This window comes from Bos indicus x Bos taurus, chromosome X (genome assembly GCF_003369695.1).
Source record: "Bos indicus x Bos taurus breed Angus x Brahman F1 hybrid chromosome X, Bos_hybrid_MaternalHap_v2.0, whole genome shotgun sequence".
In the NCBI taxonomy this organism is placed as follows: Eukaryota; Metazoa; Chordata; class Mammalia; order Artiodactyla; family Bovidae; genus Bos; species Bos indicus x Bos taurus.
This window is the reverse complement of record NC_040105.1, coordinates 92,629,618-92,650,301: the sequence shown is the minus strand read 5'-3', so window position 1 is coordinate 92,650,301 and position 20,684 is coordinate 92,629,618. Positions and strand designations below refer to the sequence as shown.

Here is a 20,684-nt window from a genome sequence, read left to right as displayed (position 1 = left end):
AGAGGGGACTTGCTTTTTTGGAATTAAAGAGCAAGTTGGTGTTTACGTCTATAAATTACTCTGCAGAGCAGTCACAATTTCCTAACAAATATTGATATATAACAATCTATCAATGATTCTTTATCATTCCCCTAAGTGCCTAGCTCTGGGATAGACAGATATTGGTGTTAGAGAAATGTAAGCATTAAAAGATCAGGTGCCTGCTCCCAGTAAGCATTAACATTTAAACAAGGGAAGAAAATCTACATAGCTGAAAAAATTAAAGGAGGAATGAGGTAAAACAGGGTGGTATAGTCATGCTTACAATGGAATTTCAAAAACACAACAACAGACTATTATTTACTAAAGTAGCTGGAGATGGCTTGAGAAGACTGCCTAAACAAAAGGAAGAAGGAAGCATTTTCTAGGAGAGAAGACATAAATAGGTTTTTGCAGACTGTTTGACACTGAAGGGACTGGTTTTGGGGTGGGGGATACAAATGAGGGGATCTTGGGATATACTTCAAATAACTTCAGAAGTATCTCACTCCAAGGATTAATATTGAAGGCAAGTTATAGGCAACAGTGAATACTGACAAAATAAAAAATACTAAATTCAGGTGACAGAAATCACTACTTTTAAAAGTTTTATTGTTAAGACCTATTATTTAAAAAGTCATGCTAAAAAAGTTTGGAAGTTTTCACTCTCACCCTTACAACAAGAAAAAAGTGAACAAAATGAAAGCCAACAACTCTTCTTAGGTTCATCAGAGAATTGAGGTCACAGGGCAAACTCCTGCTCTGCGAATTTGAGATAGTGAGGCAAATACTGAGAATCACAGTGCACTGGGAGCAGAAACCCAGGAACAGGAACCAATATGAATTAAAAACAATTAATTGATGAGTCACTGTAGGGCTAGTATGGACTAGCTTGAAAGTTAAAAAAACTCCATGAGATCTAATCTTAGGGGTGCCTCATACTTTCATGAGCTTTGCTTCCAAGATCCTGTCCAGGTTTCAGGGTGAAGATCAGAGACATGTTCCTTTACGCTTTGGGCAAAGGAGGAGGGAAAGGCAACAATCTTGAAAGGAGCCTAGAGCACTCTTTCTTCTTAACAAAGGCATGCCCTCAAGGGAAACTTCTTTAGCAGAGCCTAAATTACTTGAGTTTTACCGAAACTGGAGGAAAGAGAAATATCTAACTCCAGCCTCCTCAAGCCTTCCTGTTTCATCTAAGAAAAGGAGGAAAGCTGAGAAGCATTTGTAAAGGTCAGAGCCTGAAGGCACAAGCTGATGAAAAGACTAAGACTTTATCACAGTGTTATAGAATATTTACCACCATACCAGTCAAGGGCTTTCAGATGAAAGAATGGCCAGGCTCAGACCCTGTTTCAGAAGCAGTCTCTAGGAGAACTGAAAGAAACAGTGGAGATGTAAACAAGTACATTATAGGAAATTTTAGCCTTTTACACCTGCAACAGTTAGAACTGGACATGGAACAACAGACTGGTTCCAAATAGGAAAAGGAGTACGTCAAGGCTGTATATTGTCACCCTGCTTATTTAACTTCTATGCAGAGTACATCATGAGAAATGCTGGGCTGGAAGAAGCACAAGCTGGAATCAGGACTGCCAAGAGAAATATCAATAACCTCAGATATGCATGTAACACCACCCTTATGGCAGAAAGTGAAGAGGAACTAAAGAGCCTCTTGATGAAAGTGAAAGAGGAGAGTGAAAAAGTTGGCTTAAAGCTCAACATTCAGAAAACGAAGATCATGGCATCCAGTCCCATCACTTCATGGGAAATAGATGGGGAAACAGTGTCAGACTTTATCTTTCGGGGCCCCAAAATCACTGCAGATGGTGACTGCAGCCATGAAATTAAAAGACGTTTACTCCTTGGAAGTAAAGTTATGACCAACCTAGATAGCATATTGAAAAGCAGAGACATTACTTTGCCAACAAAGGTCCATCTAGTCAAGGCTATGGTTTTTTCCAGTGGTCATGTATGGATGTGAGAGTTGGACTTTGAAGAAAGCTGAGCGCTGAAGAATTGATGCTTTTGAACTGTTGTGTTGGAGAAGCCTCTTGAGAGTCCCTTGGACTGCAAGGAAATCCAACCAGTCCATCCTAAAGGAGATGAGTCCTGGGTGTTCATTGGAAGGACTGATGCTGAAGCTGAAACTCCAATACTTTGGCCACTTCATGCGAAGAGTTGACTTATTGGAAAAGACCTTGATGCTGGGAGGGATTGGGGGCAGGAGGAGAAGGGGACGACAGAGGATGAGATGGCTGGATGGCATCACTGACTCGATGGACATGAGTTTGGGTAGGCTCCGGGAGTTGGTGATGGACAGGGAGGCCTGGCGTGCTGTGATTCATGGGGTTGCAGAGTCAGGTATGACTGAGTGACTGAACTGAACACCTACAACTATAGAAAACAGTAAACACAGCTTAACTCCTAGCCACATAAACATAAAATCTTACTCTAAAGACATGTCTACTTCAGTCCCTTTTATCTGATAATTACATCTGGTTTTCAAACAAAAAATAAGACATATTAAAAAGAAAAAGTTTTGAAAAGACAACACAACCATCAGAACCATACTCAGATATGGCAGAGAATGATCAGAATGAGGATATAAAATAACCATGATTAATAAGTTAAAGTCTCAAATGGAAAAAGTTAACAATATAAACAATATATTGGTAATACAACATGAAAAATGGAAATTCTAAGAAGGAATCAAAAGGAAATGCTAGAAAACAAGACGTTGTAATAGGAATAAACAGTGCCTTTCATGGGCCATTAATAGACTGGATGTGGCCAAAGAAAGAATAAGTGATCTTGAAGAAAGTCAATGCAATCTCCTAAACTGAAATGCAAAGAGAACATGGCAAAAAAGGAACAAAATATTGAACATCAGAGGTATAACTACAAAAGGAGTAACATACATTTAATCTATGTTCAGTTCAGTTCAGTCGCTCAGTTGTGTCTGACTCTTTGCGACCCCATGAATCACAGCACACCAGGCCTCCCTGTCCATCACCAACTCCTGGAGTTTACCCAAACTTAGGTCCATTGAGTCAGTGATGCCATCCAGCCATCTCATCCTCTGTTGTCCCTTCTCCTCCTGCCCCCATGTTGCCAAAATACAAAACACCAAACTACGAAAGAGAAAGGAACAATAGAAATATATGAAGTAATAGTAACTTAGAATTTTCCAAAGATACCAGAACACAGATGCAGGAAGTTCAGAGAATACCAAGCAGAGTAAATTTTTTTTTAAATTTTATTTTATTTTTAAACTTTACATAATTGTATTAGTTTTGCCAAATATCAAAATGAATCCATCACAGGTATACATGTGCTCCCCATCCTGAACCCTCCTCCCTCCTCCCTCCCCATACCATCCCTCTGGGTCGTCCCAGTGCACTAGCCCCAAGCATCCAGTATCGTGCATTGAACCTGGACTGGCATCTCGTTTCATACATGATATTTTACATGTTTCAATGCCATTCTCCCAAATCTTCCCACCCTCTCCCTCTCCCACAGAGTCCATAAGACTGTTCCATACATCAGTGTCTCTTTTGCTGTCTCGTACACAGGGTTATTGTTATCATCTTTCTAAATTCCATATATATGCATTAGTATACTGTATTGGTGTTTTTCCTTCTGGCTTACTTCACTCTGTATAATAGGCTCCAGTTTCATCCACCTCATTAGAACTGATTCAAATGAATTCTTTTTAATGGCTGAGTAATACTCCATTGTGTATATGTACCACTGCTTTCTTATCCATTCATCTGCTGATGGACATCTAGGTTGCTTCCATGTCCTGGCTATTATAAACAGTGCTGCGATGAACATTGGGGTACACGTGTCTCTTTCCCTTCTGGTTTCCTCAGTGTGTATGCCCAGCAGTGGGATTGTTTTAAAAGCTACATCTTGACGGATCATATTCTAACTGTAAAAAGTGGGAAAAAATGAGAGAAAAATCTTGAAAGGATTCAGAGGGGAAAAAAAAAACTTACCTATACAGGAATAAAAATAAGAAACACATCTTTAGAAACTATATAAGCAAGAACAGAGTGGAGTGGAATATTGAAAGTGTTCAAAGAAATTTACAACCAACCTAGAATATTGTATCCATTTTTCCTTCAAAGGTGAAGGAGAAATAAAGACTTTTTCAGACAAATAAAAAGTGAGGGAATTTGTTGCAAGTAGACCTACACTGTAAAAAATGTTAAAAGAAATTCTTAAGAGAAAATGAAAATTAAACAGGTCAAATTTGGATATTCATAATGAAAAGAAGAGATAGGAGTGAATAAAGGTAAAATGTCTTACATTTCCTATTCATAATTAATCTAACAGGTAACAGCTTGTTTAAAATAATAATAGCAATAAAAGCAGTTGTACAAAGTTTTGAGGATCTGATATACAGCACGGTGACTATACTCAATAACATGATATTGTATGCTTGAGTGTTGCTGAGATTATTTTTAATTTATTTATTTTAATTGGAGGCTAATTACTTTACAATATTGTAGTGGTTTTTGCCATGCATTCACATGAATCAGCCATGGGTGTACATGTGTTCCCCATCCTGAACCCCCGTCCCACCTCCCTCCCCATCCCATCCCTCTGGGTCATCCCAGTGCACCAGCCCTGAGCACCCTGTCTCATGCATCGAACTTGGACTGGTGATCTATTTCACATATAATAATATACATGTTTCAGTGCTATTCTCTCAAATCCATCCCACCTTCGCCTTCTCCCACAGAGTCCAAAAGACTGTTCTTTACATCTGTGTCTCCTTTGCTGTCTTGCATATAGGGTTATCATTACCATCTTTCCAAATTCCATCTATATGTGTTAGTATACTGTATTGGTGTTTTTCTTTCTGACTTACTTCACTCTGTATAATAGGCTCAAGTTTCATCCATCTCATTAGAACTGATTCAAATGTATTCTTCTTAATGGCTGAGTAATATTTCATTGTGTATATGTACCACAGCTTTCTTATCCATTCATCTGCTGATGGACATATAGGTTGCTTCCATATCCTAGCTATTATAAACAGTGCTGCGATGAACATTGGGGTACACGTGTCTCTTTCAATTCTGGTTTCCTTGGTGTGTATGCCCAGCAGTGGGATTGCTGGGTTGTATGGCAATTCTATTTCCAGTTTTCAAGGAATCTCCACACTGTTCTCCATAGTGGCTATACTAGTTTGCATTCCCACCAACAGTGTAAGAGGGTTCCCTTTTCTCCACACCCTCTCCAGCATTTATTGTTTGTAGACTTTTGGATAGCAGCCATTCTGACTGGTGTGAGATGGTACCTCATTGTGGTTTTGATTTGTATTTCTCTGATAATGAGTGATGTTGAGCATCTTTTCATGTGTTTGTTAGCCATCTGTATGTCTTCTTTGAAGAAATGTCTGTTTAGTTCTTTGGCCCATTTTTTGATTGGGTCCTTTATTTTTCTGGAATTGAGTTGCAGGAGCTACTTGTATATTTTTGAGATTAATTCTTTGTCCGTTGCTTCATCTGCTATTATTTTCTCCCATTCTGAAGGCTGTCTTTTCACCTTGCTTATAGTTTCCTTCACTGTGCAAAAGCTTTTAAGTTTAATTAGGTCCCATTTGTTTATTTTTGCTTTTATTTCCATTACTCTCGGAGGTGGGTCATAGAGGATCCTGCTGTGATGTATGTCAGAGTGTTTTGCCTATGTTTTCCTCTAGGAGTTTAATAGTTTCTGGTCTTACGTTTAGATCTTTAATCCATTTTGTGTTTATTTTTGTGTATGGTGTTAGAAAGTGTTCTAATGTCATTCTTTTACAAGTGGTTGACCAGTTTTCCCAGCACCACTTGTTAAAGAGATTGTCTTTTCTCCATTGTATATTCTTGCCTCCTTTGTCAAAGATAAGATGTCCGTAGGTGCATGGATTTATCTCTGGGCTTTCTATTTTGTTCCATTGATCTATGTTTCTGTCTTTGTGCCAGTACCATACTGTCTTGATGACTGTAGCTTTGTGGTATAGCCTGAAGTCAGGCAGGTTGATTCCTCCAGTTCCATTTTTCTTTCTCAAGATTGCTTTGGCTATTTGAGGTTTTTTGTATTTCCATAAAAATTGTGAAATTATTTGTTCTAGTTCTGTGAAAAATATCATTGGTAGCTTGATAGGGATTGCATTGAGTCTTAGATTACTTTGGGTAGTATACTCATTTTCCTCATTTTCACTATATTGATTCTTCCAATCCATGAACATGGTGTATTTCTCCATCTATTTGCATCCTCTTTGATTTCTTTCATCAGTGTTTTATAGTTTTCTCTATATAAGTCTTTTGTTTCTTTAGGTAGATATATTTCTAAGTATTTTATTCTTTTCATTGCAATGGTGAATGGGATTGTTTACTTAATTTCTCTTTCTGTTTTCTCATTGTTGGTGTATAGGAATGCAAGGGATTTCTGTATACTAATTTTATATCTTGCAACTTTACTCTACTCATTGATTAGCTCTAGTAATTTTCTGGTGGAGTCTTTAGGGTTTTCTATGTAGAGGATCATGTCATCTGCAAACAGTGAAAATTTTACTTCTTTTTCAATCTGGATTCCTTTATTTCTTTTTCTCCTCTGAATGCTATGGCTAAAACTTCCAAAACTATGTTGAATAGTGTTGCTGAGATTAGATCTTATACATTCTCACCACGTTTTTAAAAAACAGTTAATTATGTTAACTATGTGAGCTTAACTAATAAAATGGTATATGTCAATTATACCTCTATAAAATGAGAGTGAAAATGTAACCTAGAGAATGGAAGAAAATGTTTGCAAACCATATATTTGATAAAGGGCTAATATCCAAAATATATAAAGACCTTTTTACAACTCAATATAAAAAACAAACAAACAGACAGACAACTTGATTGAAAAAAATGAGCTAAGGACCTGAACAGACATTTCTCAAAAGAAGGCATACAAATATCCAACAAATATATGAAAAGGTGCTCAAAGTCACTATCATGAGGCAAATGCAAATCAAAATTACAATGTAGTCACCTCAAATCTGTTAGAATGGTTATTACCAGAAATACTGGCAAGTATGTGGAGAAAAGGGAACCCTGTAAACTAATGGAAAACAGTACAGAGATTCTTCCAAAAATTTAGAGTTAGAACTACCATATGATTCAGCAATTTCACTTTTGGGTATATATCAAAGGAAATGAAATAAAGATCTCAAAAACATATTTGCCTTTTCATGTTCATTTCATCATTATTCATATTAGGCAAGATATAGAAACTAATGTTTATCAGTAGGTGAACAGAAAAAGAATATATGGTTTATATGTACAATGGAATATTATTCAGACTCAAAAAAGAGAAAATCTTGAAATTTGTGACTACACAGGGGAATTGGAGAATATTATGCTAAGTGAAATAAATCAGACAGAGAATGAAAAATACTGAAAAATATTGTATGATATTACTTATATATGGACTCTAGAAAAGCAAAACTAATAGTAACAGAATGGCGATTTAAAGAATCAGGAGCTGGAGGGTAGAAGAAATAGGGAGATGCTGCTCAGTGGATGAAATGGGGAAATGCTGGTCAAAGAGTACAAACTTTCAATTATAAGACGAATCATTTCAGAGTACCTAATGTATAGCATGGTGACTATTCAATGATACTGTACTGTATCCTTGAATTTTGAGAGGAGAGTAAATCTCAAGTGTTTTTACCACACACACACACACATGATAACTGTGTGGTGATGGATATGTTAATTAGTTGATTGTGGCAATCATTTCACAATGTATACATATACCAAAACACTACATTGTATACCTTAAATATATACAACTTTTATCCATCAATCATACCTCAATAAAACTGGAATTTTTTTTAGGTCACACAAGAAATAGAGGAAAGAGAACTGAATCCTCCAAAATAAAATAAAATTTGTAATTCTTGGATCATAGGGTAGTTCTCGTTTTAGTTTTTGAGGAACCTCCATATTTTTCCACAATGGCTGCACCAATTTACAATCCCACCAATAGTGTACTAGGGTTCCTTTTCCTTCACATCCTCACCAATATTTGTTGTGTTCTTTTTGATGAGAGCCATTCTATCAGGTGTGAGGTGATCTTTCATTGTGATTTTTGCATTTCCCTGATGATTAATGTTGTTTAGCATCTCTTCATGTGCCTGTTGCCCTTCTGCATTTCCTCTTTTGAAAAATGTCTATTCATGTTTTCTGCTCATTTTTTTAATTGAACTGTTTTTGTTTTATAATGAGTTGTGTGTGCTGTTCCAGTGTCTCTTTATTGTAAATAGTCCCTTAAACCAAGTTGAATCCTCCTTTGATGACTAGGTATGTTGCAAGTCTCTATGTCTTTATTCTGAGTATGAGTAATAATTATCTAGGAATAATTGAGAATGTCATTAATAGGAGATAGTTTTTTTTAAACCCTCTTAAATAAACAAAATCTTTATTTTAGTGTCATTTGCTTTAAAAAAAAATTCCTGTTAAAGCCTTATTAGTCAAAGACCAAGATCAAATTCATAGGCTGACACAAACAAAAGATTTATTGATTGGATCCACTATGGTAGGAATGCTCCAGAGGACCTGTGGATTGTTTCTTGATTGAAGGAAGAAGAAAGCATCTGTTGTAGTGTTTAGGTTCTCACAAAAGATTGAAAATGGTCTAAAAAAGCAGGGATAATTTCTGAATTAATTGCAGCTTCTGAGGCAGTTGGTGGGGATGGGGGAGGATTCAGTAGGAACTGCGTATTGTCATGAGGTGAAGGTGGTCTACTAATTGGGTATTCCAAGGAATATAACAATAGCAAAGCAGGTCTGAGGATCACTGAGAAAAAAACAGTAGTCATTCAAAAGAGGTGGGGGTCATTACAGCCTTATACAACTGCTTCACAACCTTGGGAGAAACTGTTTTCTGTTAGCTTTGCAGCTGGCTTTATCTGTCTGTCCTCCCAGCCTGATTAATAGCTAGACTGCTTATTCTCAGTCCAAACTAATTTTTACTCTTTCAGTCCCGAGCAGGTTTTGGCTCTTTATATCCTAAGTGTGAACTACAAGAGATAATTCTGAGCAATTGAGGATTCTTGCTAGCTGTGTTCTGATAAAGTCATTCTAGCTCCATTGGAACTGTGAATCAACTGCCCAAGAACTGCTCTTTCTCAGTCTCTAAACTTCAGATTTTTTATGTGTAAAATAAACTTATATGATTTATTTCAAATGTTATAAAAATTCAATGTACTTCGGGATGTCAAAAATTTTTTGCAATATACTGTGTAGTATAAAAACATGGAGGAATTATTATTATTATTTACTAATTATAGGTTCTTGTATAGAGCAGCTTATAACACAAAACACCATATTTGAGACTAGGCATCTATAATCTGTTTAGTAAATGAAGAGAGAGAACAAATATGTCTTAGGCAGGTTTTAAATATTTTATGCCTAGGTCAATGTTAAGACCCAATGTGGAAGTGAAGCTGTGAATAGTAGCTGTGAATAGCTAATTAAAAATCATTCTTCATGTAAGTGACATTAAGGTTGCCTTTGGGTAAAACTATGCTGCTTATGAAGTTTACCTTTCCACTGAAGGCTCCTTATGATTTACTAAATCTATACTTACATATAGGTATGATGAGATTTGAAACTTATTTAAATCAAAGGCAAAGTGATCACTCAATATTCCTTCTTCCAGTGGGATGAACTGAGAGTGGGAGAAAAGAAGAGATGATGTGCGTGTTTGGGGGTTGTTTTGTGACATTTTTATAGTTCACTGTGGAGGCAGCCAGAGCAGGTGGGGATGTTTCAAGGCGCTGAAAAAGCATGATGGAAAGTTGTCAAAACAGACCCCTTCCTTTTGCCTTGGGCTGTGTGGCAAAAAATTATATTCACAGCTCCATATTATTTGTTTAAATTGGTGAGATGTTAACAGGTTATTTTGTGTCTTTAGCATAGATTCACCCTATTTTAAGAATAAAATCCTTTCATATCTCTATTACATTCCCTCCTTTGTTAAAGAGTATTTGACTCACTCAAGAAATGTATACATTAAGGTTAAAAAAGGATGGAAACAGAAGGCTGGACAGTGGTAGAAGCATGAGTGAAGAAAAACAGAACTTACAAACAAAGCCCATATTCAACTTATAGCCTTTTAGGAATTGAAAGTAAATTGTATTATTTGCATTTTAATAATCTTGTCTGAAAGCCTTAAGATAAATTGAATATGTTTTTCAGATCAAGAATTATAAAAGATTTGGTAAACTTGTTGTATGGTATTGCCTGGGGGAAAAACATTAGCTATTGATAGGGAGATTTGTAAAGTGAAATTTATAATAGAAAATTACTCTCCATTGGGGCAAAGCAATTGCACTGAAATTCACGCAGTCTCCATCGGCAATCAGATGCAATTCACAACCCTGCAGGGAAGCTTAAAGACTGTTATTTCTTGTTTAATAGGATTAGTTCAATTTCTCTGGCATTTTTTATTAGAACTGTGGAATATATACCTCGCTGCAATTTTTTTTTAATTCTCAAGTCTCTGGTAAGATTAATCAAAAGGAAATTATGTAAAGGTGTGGAACTGGGATGGCCTTGCTAGAATGCTCATACCCAAAGACTACTCCTTTTCATGAATTCTCTTATCCTACTTCACAAGCTGTTCCCATTAACTTTAAACAGAGGGATAGAAATTAGGAAGTCCTCTCCTAATGATAGTTTCTACTGCTCTCTTCCAAATAATTATTTGATTTGTCTAAATAGACATGGAGCTTGTAGAGAGCAGCTTGTTGCAAGGACTTTAAAATGGTAGGTAAAAATAACCAAATTTTCACAGTTGCAGTTTATGCTACTGCATATGCAAAATTCCCTTAACATCCCTACAGATGACATCTTTTGGAGTCTGTGGAGAAAGGCTGTAATGTGGTTTGATAGGCTGGCAGCTGTGATTTGATACTACATTTAGGTTCAGATTTTCTTAGGCTCAATCTCTTAGCAACATCACAGACTTTGTTAGGGCTATGCCAATTTCTGCCTAACAGGAGATAAAGGGGAATCTGTATGCCTAGAGTGGAGTTTGAATCTCTGGTAATAGGTTGCAAGTAAGGAGATACAAGTAACTATGATGGCTAGAGAAACCCAGAAAACAGTGAGAACTCCAAAATCCTGGTCAGGATTTGATCAAATATGCTAGTCAAACTACAAGGGAACTGCTGAATAAAGAGGCTGTACTGACTATAATCTGAGTAACATTATTTCATCAAGCCTTTGATAAATATCCAAGCTTTTTCCTTAGGTAGATTTTTTTTCCTTCAAAGTCTCTACTCCTCTGAGGCAATACTAAGAGATAAAAAGTGTACAACACATGCTTCAAGTTCAAGCTGTTGCCCAGGCAATGGAGAACCTAGGCAGTGTGGTTAGTCTTGCCAGATCCATTGCTGTGGTGGCATCTTCTCTATAAGTTAACTGCTTGAAAGCAACTTATTTACATTCCCACTTCTTAGATCTAGTGGGTAGTGCACTTCTGACATATGTGCACAACACAAGAGCTGTGATTCAATTAAAATATGAAGCAAGTACAATACCCTGAGGGAGAGCCATGCATCCAGAAGGAAATTTTGCTTGCAGAAATTCTTTTGAGGGGAATCTTCTACTTAACACCTTTAGCATTCTGCTGTCAGAACTGTTCCCTTTGGAGAATACACATGGGCTATGAAAGAATGCAGATCTTTTCTTGGTGGAACTAAATGGTATGATTAGCAACTATGTTTGATAAAGCTACCAGATTTGTTCCAATTCACCATGTGGTATAAAAATCTTCTTTCAAGGACATTGGTTTTGGAAGCCAGAAGACAGAATCTAGTAATTAACTTGTGTGTTAGCATAAATGGCCATAGCCTGAAGGAATTCCCACACCCATACAAGCTCCCAAATAGATCATAGATCACATAATTAATATTACAAAATGGCCAACTGTGTGTTTCTCTTGGCCAGGATTCCCTGCCTCTTTGTTTGCATTCTCTAGTTAGCTAGTAAGGTTTTGTGAAATTTTCAAAACAAATTCCATGTTACTTTCCTCCCCTGCAAATACAGGTATGTACCATTTGTTACAGGAAGGGTTACAGATGGTGGAAAAGAGGATGTAACAGAATGAAATAAACAATGACGTTTTGCAAGTCCTGAAAGGTTGACTTCCTTATAGCACTTAATATCTGGTTGATTAATTTTGCACTTAATATAATGTCTAGGACTGGATTAAACTGTTTTACATATGTGTGCTTTGTCTCCCACCACTCTAGTTATTTGCTGCTAGAGCAACTGCATGGCCTAACTTTTCTTTTGTGAAATGGTATAACCACATTCGAGTGTAGTTTGGCAGGTTCTTAAAAAGTTAGATAATCCTGGAGAAAAAAAGGATAGTTAGAAGGCTGCCCAGGTGGCTTAGTGGTAAAGAATCCACCTGCCTATGCAGGAGATGCAGAAGATGTGGGTTCAATCCCTGGGTCAGGAAGATCTCTTGGAGAAGGAAATGGCAACCCACTCCAGGATTCTTGCCTGGGAAATCCCATGGACAGAAGAGCCTGGTGGGCTACAGTCCATGGAGATGCAGAGTTGGACATGACTAAGTGACTTAGCATGCACAAGTAAAAAAATAAGGACATTTGAAAGAAATATTAACTTTAGTTAATAATAATGTATCAATTTTGGTTCTTTAATTTTAACAAAAATACCATAGTAACTTAAGATGCTAACAACAAGAACAGCTGGGTATTGGGGGTATGTACAAACTTTCTATATGATCTGCTATAAACTGAATGTTTATTCTTCCATCCCCAATTCATTTGTTGAAATCCTAACCCCCTAATGGGATGGTACTAGAAGGTGGGGCTCTGGGGAGGTGCTTAGTTCATGAGAAAGGTGCTCTAATGAATGAGATTTGTTGTTATTATTTAGTCGCCGTGTTGTATCCGACTCTTATGTGACCCCATGGACTGTAGCCCATCTGGCTCCTCTGTCCATGGGATTATCCAGGCAAGAATACTGGAGTGGGTTGTCATTTCCTTCTCTAGGGGATCTTCCTGACCCAGGAATTGAACCTGTGTCTCCAGATTGGCAGGCGGATTCTTTACCACTGAGCCAACAGAGACTGTAATGAATTAAGATTAGTGCCCTTATAAAAGACACTCCAGAGAGCTCTCTGGCCTCTTTTGCCACACGAGGACCAGTGGACCATCTATCAACCAAGAAGTGTGCCCTCATCAGCCACTGAATGTGCTGGTGCCTTGATTTTGGACTTCCCAGTCTCTATAAAAGTGATAAATAAATGTTGTTTAACCCCCTCAATCTGTGAAATTTATAGCACCCAGACAGAATAGGACACTATCTTTATAATTTTTCTGTAAATCTAAAATTATTCTAAAGAAGTTTTTCCAAAAAAAAAGCTTACAAAGAATTAATACAGTTAAATGTATACTGACTATCTAAGTCATCAATTATATGTCTAGATATTTATCCAAGAATAAAGGAAATATATATGCAAACAAAGATGCAAACATGTATGTCCAGAGCAGCTTTATCTGTAATAGACCTCAAACTGGAAACAACCCAAATGTCCATCAACAAGTGAATGGATAACCAAACTGTTTACATCCATATAACAAAATACTACTGAGCAATAACAATAGTGAACTACTGATAAATGTAACAAGACAGATACATCTCAAAATAGTCATTTTTAAGGAAAAAAAAGAATACATACAACATGATTCTGTTTATATAAGACTATAAAATGCAAACTGATTGATAGTGACAGATAGATGAGTGTTTTGAAAGAAGAGGGGCATTACCAAGGGGTACCAGGAAACTTGTGGGTAATTTATATGTTCAATATCTTGATCGTGGTGATGGTTTCATAGGTAGATACATTTATCAATCAGCCCTTACAGACTGTATACTCTAAACTGTGTGTTTATTGTATGTCAATTATGTGCCAGTAAATCTGTTTATTTTTTAAAAAGTCCAACTAGTCATGTATGGGAGACAGGAAAAAATAATCTTAGGCTCATATAACTACTACCCTTGATCATGAAACATAGCTCTTTGCTTTTTGGTAGTGGAAAATTTGCTACTTTGTACCATTCTACCTTCTACTGGCTCTTTGAGGACCAGTTTCTTTCTCTGAAAAATGAAAAGTGACCATTGAAGTCTTCTATAAGCAAATATATGAGAATAATTTTAAACATGTATCTTCTCAAATAATTTAAAATAAATTCATTTGCATTAATTTCATAAATCTTAAGTTGAAATTGTCTAATAAAGTGTTACTTATTAGGAACCTTAAAGATTAAATATATGCAGGTCAGGAAGCAACAGTTAGAATTGGACATGGAACAACAGACTGGTTCCAAATAGGAAAAAGAGTACGTCAAGGCTGTATATTGTCACCCTGCTTATTTAACTTATATGCAGAGTACATCATGAGAAAAGCTGGGCTGGAGGAAGCACAAGCTGGAATCAAGATTGCTGGGAGAAATATCAATAACCTCAGATATGCAGATGACACCACCTTTATGGCAGAAAGTGAAGAAGAACTAAAGAGCCTCTTGATGAAAGTGAAAGAGGAGAGTGAAAAAGTTGGCTTAAAGCTCAACATTCAGAAAACTAAGATCATGGCATCTGGTCCGATCACTTCATGGGAAATAGATGGGGAAACAGTGGAAACAGTGGCAGACTTTATTTTTTTGAGCTCCAAAATCACTGCAGATGGTGATTGCAGCCGTGAAATTAAAAGACGCTTACTTCTTGGAAGAAAAGTTATGACCAACCTAGATAGCATATTGAAAAGCAGAGACATTACTTTGCCAACAAAGGTCCGTCTAGTCAAGGCTATGGTTTTTCCAGTGGTCATGTATGGATGTGAGAGTTGGACTGTGAAGAAAGCTGAGTGCTGAAGAATTGATGCTTTTGAACTGTGGTGTTGGAGGAGACTCTTGAGAGTCCCTTGGACTGCAAGGAGATCCAACCAGTCCATTCTGAAGGAGATCAGCCCTGGGATTTCTTTGGAAGGAACGATGCTAAAGCTGAAAGTCCAGAACTTTGGCCACCTCATGTGAAGAGTTGACTCATTGGAAAAGACTCTGATGCTGGGAGGGATTGGGGGCAAGAGGAGAAGGGGACGACAGAGGATGAGATGGCTGGATGGCATCACTGACTTGATGGACGTGAGTCTGAGTGAACTCCGGGAGTTGGTGATGGACAGAGAGGCCTGGCGTGCTGCGATTCATGGGGTCGCAAAGAGTCGGACACGACTGAGTGACTGAACTGAACTGAACTGAACTGAATAATATAAATGATAGTAAATAATACAATGTATATTTTTTGTTTTACACTGCTATATATTCAACAAGCAAAATGAAAAAAACACATTTTAACATTAGCTGCACTAAAATACTGATTTACTTTCCATTTCATGATTCTTAATAGGGGTGGAGTCCCAATTCCTATCGAAGTGAGAAAAGTATATTATATGTCACCATCTCTGAAATCAAAGAGATAATTTGATTGACTACCACAGACTGAGTGAGGTAGAAAAAATTACCTCTTACAAATTGTACAAATGTGATCATATACATAGGATTAGAAAGCCAGTAGAATAGTCGTAGAATAGATGCCTATACACTAGGGAGTTATCTGTCTGAGAGGAGAGTGAAAAGAGGTTGAGGGATGTGTTAACCTGAAAGTCACTTTCAGGATGAGCAGTGAGTACTGGGAAAAAGTAAACACTATTCAACAAGAGTCAACAGTTCTTTTGACAAGTACTAGCTTATTACTGCCACCACAGCTTTGCACCTATGACATATGAAAGTTGTCTGTTTCCAGGGAATAAATGAGTATTTTCCCTGTGGTCTGAAGTCACCTATAAAGTTTGGATCTTTGCTGGGACTGGAGAAACAGTGGCCTAAGCTTTGAAACCATAAAGGAATTTGCTTAGGCAGCTTTAAGGGAATCATTATAACTCATGGCATATTCTTAGAACCTGAGAAAACTTCCTTATATTGGAAGCTTATACATTTGCAATTTTTAAGGCAGGCAGCCTCACTCTCTTTTAGATCAGCTTTTAGAAAATGGAATGATTCGGAGTTGCAATTAAAATTCTAGGCAGAAGCTCTTCTAGGATGTTCCATTGCTTAACTAAAACACAGCACGGGAAAGTAAGCCATTCAAGTTCTATACCTTATTTCACCTTCTCTAATGTGACCTGCAAGTTCCTCAATAAACTTCTCCCCTTTCATCCAGTAGATCATTGGTCCAGACTCTCCACTGAATCCAAAGAATGCTTTGCAAGGGATGTTCAGAGGCTTACCTGAGAATGACAGAGAGAAAAAACATTAGCAAATGGCTCTGGTTATCACTGGGAGACAGAAAAGGACCATTTAACATCCAAAGGAAAACTCAGAAGTGACCCATTTTCAACTCTTCTTCCAATCACCTTATCACTCACTGTAAATGAGAAAATTTTTAAATGGTTACAAGGGCTTCTGGGAAATTTTAAAAGTCAATATATTATCAAAAATGAGAAAGTAAAGAAAGTTACCAAGTTTTTAGAACCGCTGATTTTTACTGCTTCCCTGTTATGAACTAACATGAAAACATCAAATAGAATCCTCTTTTATTTTCCTTGTTTGAGAATATTAATAACTGCTTACTTGGACTTGCCTTTGAAGTTAACATTAATCAAAGTATAAGTTAATTTTTGATTGAGAAACATAGACTATCCACTATTACTAAGACTGAATAGGGAAATTTTGTTAGTTCTGATTACTGCATATTCTAAGAAAAATTGGATACTACAAATCAAAGAAGAATTTTATAATTACAAAAATATCTATAGAAAGTACATGGAGCAAAACCTCAGTCTAACCATATCTTCAATCTCTTTGTGTCACCGATAGTACTTAAATAATTCTAGGCAATACTGTAGCTTTTTACTTTGCATCTTTGATTATAGCTAAAAATGTTTTAATTATAAATGTATCATCAACTGTATAAGCAATTATTTTATGCTGGCATTGATTTTATTTTCTTCTTACAAAGTAGATAAGTAAGGGAAGAATGGTATAGAGAGCACAATCTCGACATTCCTGACAAAGGAATCCCCCAACTCATAAATCATGATATATCACTTTCTCTATAGCATGCAATTTTTGCCCTGGTTGGAACATTAGATGAAGCAATTTCAAGAATATTTTTCCTTAAAGAGTACATGGTAAAGTTGTTCCCACAATCACTCTGAGCTATGGACAATTTCTCCTTTCTATTCTTAAATTGATTCAAAACTTCCATGTTCCAAGAACCATTACTTTCTGAAAACCTTTATATTTAATCATGACTAGCAGATGGCTTGCTTTGAGGACCACTTACACCAAGAAACAGTTTTAATTGGAGTTAGTGTCTACACTGTGACAAAGAGGAAATTGAGAAAACCTCATAGATATATGGATGCTGGGTGATAGGCTGGGCTTAAACATAATAAGTGACTGTTACCAAATATTTGTCTTTTTATTTTATTTTTTAGGAATATTGAAGAAATTTTTATCAATAATTCTAAAGAAATTCAAATTCTTAAGGTTTATTTTAAAAATGATTTAGGATTACACAGGGCAGTATGTGACTACATGTGATGACATTATATTTCTAATAGGGAAATTTGGCTATGACACATAGGTCAGTTACCATCTTTTATTCAAAGAAATTTTAATGATAGGGAAAAATGGTTTTTTTTTTTTTTCATTTCACATATGATATTTTACATGTTTCCATACCATTCTCCCATATCATCCTGCCCTCGCCCTCTCCCACAGAGTCCAAAAAACTGTTCAATACATCTGTGTCTCTTTTGCTGTCTCGCATACAGGGTTATCATTACCTTCTTTCTAAATTCCATATATATGCATTAGTATACTGTATTGGTGTTTTTCTTTCTGGCTTACTTCACTCTGTATAATAGGCTCCAGTTTCATCCACCTCATTAGAACTGATTCAAATGTATTCTTTTTAATGGCTGAGAAATATGTACCACAGCTTTCTTATCCATTCATCTGCTGATAGACATCTAGGTTGCTTCCATGTCCTGGCTATTATAAACAGTGCTGTGATAAACATTGGGGCATACATGTCTCTTTCGATTTTTATAATGCAAACTTCTCTCTCAGCAAAATGACATGTCATGGACTTTTGGGATCATTCAATTATTGTCAAAAGCTTTTATATCAATAGTCTTTTATGTTAATATATGTCTAACACAAATCTGAAACAAGATTATTAATTGTTGCTTTGAACATACGTTTTGTGATACAACCTTGTGTGAAAAATAGAAGACAGCTTTGTATAGCTAAGAGATTTGAATCCTTGTTTGGATCTATCATTAAAAAGTACACTATATGGCCCTGGGTAGATTACCAAAGTTTTTACAAACTGATTTCTCATATATGTAGTAACAGTGGTAATAATACTTTGGAGGCTCAGATAAGATTATCTCTACAAAAATACTTGGTGAATTCGAAAGTCCCATCCAAATGTATCATGGTTGTGTTTTCCTTCCAAGGCTTGGTCTTTCAACAAGTAAAGTTTGAGACATAATCCTATGTGTCAAATTAGATAGATAAGTGTTTATTAATATTTGACCCTGTCAATCTCTTGTCCTCTTATTTATGAGTTTTAAGGGGGAATACTCTTTTCTTATCCATAGTCTATAAATATTTCCTGGATTCTAGAGTAGGTGTGATTCATCCAAGCAGGCCCTTTCTTCTCTAAATCTGAACATAGGGTCTTTTTTATGACTTACTGCTCTTCATTTCCATGAAATTGAAGGTATTACAGTATGTCACAGTAGATAGCAAAAGATCTAGAGATGATATGCATTATTATAAGGATCCTAGTTGCTAAAACTACCAGAATATACATTTATACAAATAAACTCTAGTTGTCATTCCTTTGGGGTATGTTGAAAGAATATATCAAATAAAATACCTTTTTTTTTGTGGGTATCCACCTGCAATGCAGGAGACCCCAGTTCGAATCCTGGGTGGGAAGATCCCCTGGAGAAGGGACAAGTTACCCACTCTAGTATTCTTCAGCTTCCCTGGTGGCTCAGAGAGTAAAGAGTTTACCTGCAGTGTGGGATACCTGGGTTCAATCCCTAGGTTGGGAAGATCCCCTGGAGGAGGGCATGGCAACCCACTCCAGTATTCTGGCCTGGAGAATCCCCCTGGACTGAAGAGTCTGGCAGGCTACAGTCCATGGACTCGCAAAGAGTTGGACATGACTGAGTGACTAAATACAGCATTCAGCACAGCATGTGGGTACTCAGGCCTGGTTTGATTTTAATAGAAAAAGAAAATTATAGCAATGTGCAAAAAGGTGCCTCCTTGAAGTGATCTATCAAAAATGACAGTATCTGCCCTTTCCTTGATACTACATAATGGGTGCTGACTATTGCAGAGATTTCTCCTGGAAATATTTTTACTCTCCCATCAGACAGGTTTTTGTTAAATAAATGCAAGAGACATGTTTCAGCAGCCTAGATTCTTCAAACGCTGAACAAATATCCTGAAGCCTCTGTTAACAGCCAAAAGAGGAAAACAGTCCAATTATCATACACAATACTCTGAGGAGAGCCCCAAAATGATCAGCTCTTGTGCCAGATAGTGAGAATCAATATGTGCCAGGTTGTGGGCACCTCTTCTCTCAAAAGGCCTGGGAGGGATCTCAGCGTTGATTGAGCAAATTACCTGAAACAGTCTCTCCAGGCTTTTCTAAAATTTGGCTTATGTGCATATGCAAACTCCTATCTACCACTTCCGTTTGCTACTGTATTGTTTTGCCTCCAGATGTTTTCAAAATCATTCCTATGATACTGTATTCCTTACTAGTAGAGATGATCAACTCATATTTATACCTAAAAAGGATTTTACAATAGGTTGAAGACCATCAACATAAAAATAACTTTTTCTCAATGTTTGTGCTATTCACAAGGTAATGGCTTTAGACATATCTCCCTTTTAGGTTCAGTCTGTATTACTGGCAATTTCTCTATCAGTTTAAGTCTAGACTAGTTAACACAACATATGTTCATACAAAGACTTAGAGATGGATGTTCATAACAGCTTTATTTGTGATAGCCAAAAGCTGGAAACAGTCCAAATATTTGAAAGAATAGATGAAAGGATACTCTGGTACATCCATACAAAAAATATATATCAAGGATGAACTACTGATAAATACCACAACAAATGAGTTTCAAAATTTCAAAACAATTATACTAAGTTAAACAGGCCAAACAAAAGGGTACATGTTTTGTGATTCTATTTATATAAAATTCTAGGAAGTTAAATTTAATCTATAGCTTCTTAGCAATTTGAACATCTGTATGTGATCCAACCACTCCATATGAAAGCCTATGTCTATATAAAGACTTTTACTCAAATACTCATATCAGTGTTATTTTTCCCAAGTTAGGGAAATTTTTAGTCATTATTTATTCAAATAATTTTTGTCGCCTTTTCTCTCATTCTTCTGGGACTCCCTATGATGCAAAATGTTAGCCTGTTTGATATTATCACATAAATATCTTAAACTTATCTTCACTTTTTCCCAATTCTTTTT

General features: G+C 36.5%; 1 protein-coding gene across 2 annotated transcripts in view; it reads right to left on the bottom strand.

Moving 5' to 3' along the window:
* Positions 1-20,684, bottom strand: part of IL1RAPL2 (interleukin 1 receptor accessory protein like 2) — a 1,456,614-nt gene that overhangs the window by 34,934 nt on the left and 1,400,996 nt on the right. For both annotated transcript variants that reach the window (XM_027533545.1, XM_027533546.1), the window contains one exon: positions 16,254-16,383. In XM_027533545.1, the coding sequence (XP_027389346.1) occupies positions 16,254-16,383 (130 nt within the window). The remainder of the gene's footprint in view (positions 1-16,253; positions 16,384-20,684) is intronic.